Here is a 6,617-nt window from a genome sequence, read left to right on the forward strand (position 1 = left end):
TGGGTGCCATATGGCACCGCTAGGCTATAATGGGTTAAATTGACATGTCTAAATCTAGTGCTATCCTTTTCTGCAGGGAATATTATGATAGGGATAAATATATTTAGATCTATCATCTTAGTTTAAGAGTTGGTGTACAAATTATTATCAGCGAATCATCGGTGATTGCGACTGTACTCTCACTATAGTTATCATACTTTGATGCTACCTAGTTTTCAAATCTTATCAAAATTCTCCCGCCATCTATCCAGTTATTTTCTTAGCTTGTTATATACATAAGTAGTATTATTATGCCCAGCAAGATGAAATAAGTAATATAAAATGTATTAGATGTAATTATTTTTATTTAATGTACAGACAATAAAGTGATGATGCAATGTAAAGGTTGTTTATATTCTCAATCTGCCTCTAAAATTAACCTTATTATCATTAGATCTGAGGAGTGGAACTATGTATTTTTCTGGCTCTATTAGGAATCGGTCCCGTTCTCTATAGATATCTATAGAGAACGGGACCGATTGCTCCGCAGATTTTCTTTGTACACTAAAAACTTCTTACTGTTGATCTATACTAATAAATAAAATTGGAGTGTCTGTCTGTAATTTCGAAATAACTACCTCATATTAAGCTCATATGGTTATTTGAACGATACCATAACTGAATCACACGTTTTTAAAATTTTTGTCTGTCTGTCTGTCTGTTTGAAAAGGCTAATCTTTGGAACGGCTGAACCGATTTTGACGGGACTTTCACAGGCAAGTAGAGGATTGACCAGGGCGTAAAATAGGCTACTTTTTTAACCGACTTTTAAAAAGGGAGTTGTGTTTTTCTACCTATGTACACCGAAATCTCCGAGATTTCTGAACCGATTTGCGTCATTTCTTTTTTAATCGATAGAGGAACTTTGCGACCTTGTTTCATAAAAAATTTGGAGTCCAACTCCTCAATCCTGATGCTGCAGGGGATCTGACCAATCCACGCGGGCGAAGCTGCGGGCATCAGCTAGTTTTAAAATAAAATTGCGAATCGATCCAGAAACCTCGAAGAATCGGTGTACGTACATTAAAAAAAACTGAAGTCAGTTAATAAATAATCATCTAAGTACTAAGTAAAGTCTAAACCCTTCTAAGAGGAGACCCGTGTTTAGTAGTGGGTCGGCGATGGATTGATCATGATGTAGATAGATACCTACAAGAACATAATAGGCAGAAAGTAGAATCGCTTATCACAGACTGATAAGCAACTCAATCCCAATCCCAGTAAGATGGAAGACTAAGGTGCAACCGCATTCGTTGTGCAGAACGAAAAATTCAGATTCCTGAAAGTAGTCTACTCACTCTACCTAGCTTACTCCTACGCCTGCAGCTTGTAAAATCGGTTCAGCCATTTCAAAGACTAGCTGGGACAGCTAATCTTTGGTAAAACCCGAATAACAAACTAGTGACTGATATAGCTACGAGGTATGCAGCGGTCATGGCGGAGTGTGATGTGATAAAGAGCTTATTCGTGACTAATGACTGCCTATTGTACTTAAGAATCTATTTTTAAAGGTGGCACCTACCTAGGGTATTACACAAATGAATAAATATATGATATTTCCAATCAATATAATAATTAATAATTATTATTATTATAAACTTAATAACATGATAATTTATTGAAAGGATTAAAGACAACAAATAATTCAACTACACTATAACAGATTCTACCATAGTTTTTTTTATAAGTTCACCAAAGTTTTCAGTAGTGTCACTTGTGTCACTTTCCACTGGGTTTGCAGTTGGCTCAGGTTGCAGAGCTGGTGTCTCTGGAGTCACCTGCATTGAGTGGTCCAAGTTCAACAGGGTATTATGACTAAACCAGTTTTCATCGTTCTCAACAGCTTGCAACTTATTGCTTTGCTGATATGGCATCGTTATTAATGTTGTATATTGAGTTTCAGTTTTGTTTTCAGTATTTACACACTCCAGGTTATTTTTATACATTTCATAATGATGCGGTATAGCTTGGTACTGCACCGGGCTGTGTTCAGACATGCTTGTGCTAGGTTTATGCATATAATCATACATGTGGCCGTATTGGTTGAGCATTGACATTTGAGAGTTATGAGCAAACTCTTCAAAACTAGAAGCTGAAATGTTTTGTAAACTCCTTAATTGGTGGCTGGGTGGGTGTGCTTGGTCATAAGAATAATTGAGATCACATGTATATCTTTGCATGTTATTCGGTATTGTGTTGAATTCCATTGTATTTGCAGCTGAGTAAGGTGGACCTTTCCCTTGGAGTATGTTAGATGTGTAAGGGTTGTGCATATGTTCAGATTTGTTCTCGTACCCCAACATGTTTGTTTTTAAATTAGCTTCATTTCTGAAAGCAAATGCTGTGTTATTTTGTGAGTCGGATGGATTTATATGGTTAATATTGTCAAAATTGCTTGAACACGAATTCATTTCCAATTTCTGTAGGCTAGTGTTACATATAACCTCTTGGTGACTGTGGCAGTTTTCTTTTTCATATGAATTAGGTACACAGGCTGCAATTGCAATTTGTGCTTCAGCCCATTTTCTTTTGGCAGCCTCCTGATTTTCCTCATTTTTCCTCTCGAGACCTAGTCTCATAAGAGTATTCATAAAGTGTGTTCTCACCCTGATAGGATTAAACTCGACTCTTCCAGTGGTATTACCACAGCCTTCTCTTGTACATCCACAGGGAAAGTTTAATCTATCCACTTGACACTTAATGCCAGCCAAACTACATGAGCAGCTATCTGGATTGCATGCCCCTTTGCAAGCACATCCACAAAATTCACGAGATGATCGTATGTCTCGACATTCATCTTTCTCATAGCCTTCAATTTTCCTTACTCCAGCTGCTCTTAATAATGCTCTCCTTTGTCTAGTAGGTACAGGTTGCAAAAAATAATAACTGTCCAAATCTAATTCCGATTCAGATATGTCACTGGTTTCCTCTTCTGTGTCACTATCTTCACTTGAGGAAAGAGAGACTCCTTCGAGCAAGTGGCGTTCACTTTTTAATTGCTGTAGGACCTGCCTGTGCAATCTTCTTTGTTCCATTGCATGTTCTGGCAGTGTGAATTTTTGTACATGATTGTGTTCCCATTCCATGCCTAAGGTGGAGCCTCCCTGTGATGGAACACATGAAAAACCTTGGGCCCGGGGGAAATAAAACACTGTAACACTATCAAATTGTATGCTGTGCTTTTTCCTTTTATGTTGGGATTCATTTTCCAGTACCTCTTCACTCTTTCTTTTGAGGCTACTTTTTTGTGGTTTTTCAACGACTGCAATAGTATTTTGTTCCAAATTTTCTTGATTAGTAATGTTACCTGATGAACTGATATTTACATCTTCTTCATCTGGTATTGGACACTTCTGGTCACTGCCACTTGGCAGTGAGAGATTAAAGCTGGGTTGCTTTACATCTTCTGGTGTTTCAGATCCGAGTCCTGAATCGCTTCCATCAGACCGATCCTGGGCAAATTCTTCTTTGTCATTAGGTGTGCTATCAGGTGGAAGACTGCCCAATGCAGAATCTTCACTATCGGCTGATGCAGTATCTGTTTTGATGTCCTCAATGTCACTTAAAGTATCATTGTCATCTAACTTAACAGCATAATCTATCTTACTATCACTGCTCTCATAAAACGGAGAGCTATTACTGTTTGTGTTAGTTTGTTCTTCACTGCAGCTAAGATATTCACTGTTAGTGTCACTATCACTATTTTTTTCGTGTTTTATCACAGGTTCACATTCCTTTTCTTCAGTTAGAACTGTAGAGTTTTTATTGCTTGAAGATTTACTTTGCTCTTCTGCCATTTTAGAAGCCTGCCCAATTGTATCTGAAATGAAAAAAATAGATAGTTTAGAATTGTAAAAATATAAATAGGTACATAATTTACAGTCAGTAACTGAACTTGTACCTATGTAACCTGAAATACCAAAAGTGTGAGTGTACAGTTTTAGAACGTAATACATGAACTATTTGCAACTAAAGTTCGGTTAAAGGCACCCGTCGGGCTTAAACGGAGCAGCATTATAAATCAAACAAAATGATAATACAAAACCGGTACCTGTTTCAAAAGCCCCTGGCCTCAACGGGCTTCACCGACATTCGAATGCGTGTCTTCGAATTCTCCAGTCCATTGTGATTCACTACTAAGGTTTGTGATTATGTATTTCAATCTGCTCCGATCAGTAGTCAACATTCAAGCAAAGAGTCATAATTTTTATTAATTTGGTTACCAAAGTTCACTTCATTAAACAAAAGTCTCTCCTATGTTCAATGCGATAAGATTCTTTTTACCACTCGCGCTTCACTAGTGACGCGCTGTACCGTTCCCTATTTATTTATTTTCTGCTTTATTTTGATAGTCGTTTCACAAGGAATTTCACGGGTAAAGTCACTTTTGTCAGTTCTCTTTTTGAAATATACGATATTCGCACACAATCTAGTAAGGTAATATTTTTAAAAGTCACAACAACACAATTAAATTGGTCGAAGAGAGCCCACTTTTACAACAGCAGATGCCGTTCCCACTCGCGTAACCGTGCACGACGACTCTCGGACGACGCAGGCAAGTTTGAATACGGCCGAACGCAAACGTTGGATAACGTAGTGGAGAACGTAGGTTAGGGAAGGCTTTTCAATTTGGGCGCTTATAACTTGCGTTGTTCGACGTGACGTTACTTCCCCCTGCACTCCTCCCCCCGGCCTTGCGACCCTCAACACCGCGTTCACCCGTCGAACGAGCGCAAGCGCGATCCGTCTCTCGCCTATAAAATGTTATACCAGCCCAACGATATAAATATCGCCAGTTTAATGGTTTTCCTATAGGTACCTATGTAGAAACGTAAAACGAACCCTGAATAGTTGGTAGGGGTAAATAATATGATAAGATAAAAGGAATATTAAAAATCGGTCAAGTGTGAGTTGGACTTGCACACGAAGGGTACCGTACCATCGTACAAGAAATAACACTTAGGTAATAGTTTTTTAGGGTCCCGTACTCAATGGTTAAGAACGGAACACTATATTAATAATAATAATAATAATAATCTTTATTTATTTAAGCTACAAAGGCCCACAATATTATGTTAGTAAACATCTTAACCTATGTTAGTAACTAAATTATAATGTAATGTATGTTAGTAAGAAACTTATTCTATGTTAGTTAATATAATTAATATACTTATTAACTAATGCAGACATCCAGTGCGCTTTGAGAGCGCTGTCCTGTCTGTCTGCTATCACCTTCAGGATAATGTTGGGACTTCTCTCCAGCCTGCTTTTAATTGAGGCGATCCGTTTCCGCATTATTGCGAAGAAACCGTCTACACGGTTCTCCGCAAACATACCGGACGCGCTACAGTATCGAGGCAGTCCCAACATTATTCTGAAGATGTTATTATACTGGACTCGGAGAGCGTTTATAGATTTTTGGGTATAGTCAACCCACAGACATTAATGTCACTCGGCTGTCTGTTTGTCTGACCACGTGTCACAGGTCTCTAGCTCGTAGACGAAATGAGTTACGAACAAGAAATTTTGGCATTTGATGTCGAATAATTGAAATATTGAATTTAAAAAAATTCAATTAAATTATTTTCTTACTTTACCATGTGGGGCGTCATTGCTTAGAACTCATTGAGTAGAGTATGAATATATTTTTATTTTATTTTTATCTTAAAAAATAAAGAAGTGGCGGGCCGTCAAAGTTGTCAGTTTTAGATCATTTTTATGATGGGAGCTAACTCTAAACTAAACTATTAGGGGATATGAAATTTCGCGTACCTACTGCATTTAAACAACAACTAAAGGTGCGCATCCTTGCGGAGATATGGATAAAAGTCAGTTTTTGATAAGCCACTTGAGGCATCAAAAATGTTGTATCAAACTTATGAGATACAGGATGGATCACTGGAGCATGATAATAAGTTCTTAATTCAATGCATTTTTTTTCTATTGTTAATGGTGTACCAATTGATATTGTAGGATATCTATAAGTACATATAATAAAATTGTAGAAAAGTGGTGTCTGTACAATGGAAATATATAAAAAAAAAGTAGCAGGGGTTGTTATTATATCGATGCCGAACCCGAAATTGTAATTAATTTTTTTTTGTCTGTTTGTCTGTGTGTTTGTGCACGCTAATATCAGAAATGGCTTATTCGATTTAGATACGGTTTTCACTAATATATTGTAGTAAGCTTCACTTAACATTTAGTGTTTATTTCATGTCAATCGGTTCATAAATAAAAAAGCTATGTCAATTTAAAGAATCACGCTGCCCGAAAAGTCACTATTCCACGCGAACGAAGTCGCGGGCACAGCTAGTATTATAATAATAATATAGTAACAATACAAATTGTTTCCTATATTCGGACTTATCCGGTTATCGGTGAACTGGGCAAAAATATATAAGTATACCTGTAACCCTTAAAGTGGGAGTTTTATTAGGCTTACAACATTATGGTAGGTGAACTCGACAGGTCTCGCTCAACATAAACTCTTGCCTATACCTACGTCATAGCTATCAACATAATAATCATGACTGTTGTACGTTGTATGTATCTTACATTTTTAGAAATACCTACTG

The 6,617-nt window shown here is 37.2% G+C and overlaps 1 protein-coding gene across 2 annotated transcripts; it reads right to left on the reverse strand.

Moving 5' to 3' along the window:
* Positions 1-1,590: 1,590 nt before the first annotated feature.
* LOC123868923 lies at positions 1,591-4,719 on the reverse strand. Of its 2 annotated transcripts, none has more exons than XM_045911618.1 (2): positions 4,095-4,719; positions 1,591-3,862 (listed from the first exon to the last, which is right to left on the reverse strand). In XM_045911618.1, exon 2 carries the CDS (start codon positions 3,834-3,836, stop codon positions 1,689-1,691), a length of 2,148 nt encoding a protein of 715 aa, XP_045767574.1. In that variant the 5' UTR covers positions 3,837-3,862; positions 4,095-4,719; the 3' UTR covers positions 1,591-1,688. The 2 variants fall into 2 exon arrangements, with proteins under 2 accessions (XP_045767574.1, XP_045767564.1); XM_045911608.1 differs by having other exon boundaries at positions 1,591-3,859; positions 4,091-4,719.
* Between the last annotated feature and the right edge of the window lie 1,898 nt (positions 4,720-6,617).

This window comes from Maniola jurtina, chromosome 1 (genome assembly GCF_905333055.1).
Source record: "Maniola jurtina chromosome 1, ilManJurt1.1, whole genome shotgun sequence".
NCBI classification, from domain to species: domain Eukaryota; kingdom Metazoa; phylum Arthropoda; class Insecta; order Lepidoptera; family Nymphalidae; genus Maniola; species Maniola jurtina.

What these genes read in the sequence shown, in the direction of transcription:
- LOC123868923 (XM_045911618.1), bottom strand. Translation starts at nt 3,836, where the DNA reads ATGGCAGAAGAGCAAAGTAAATCTTCAAGCAATAAAAACTCTACAGTT.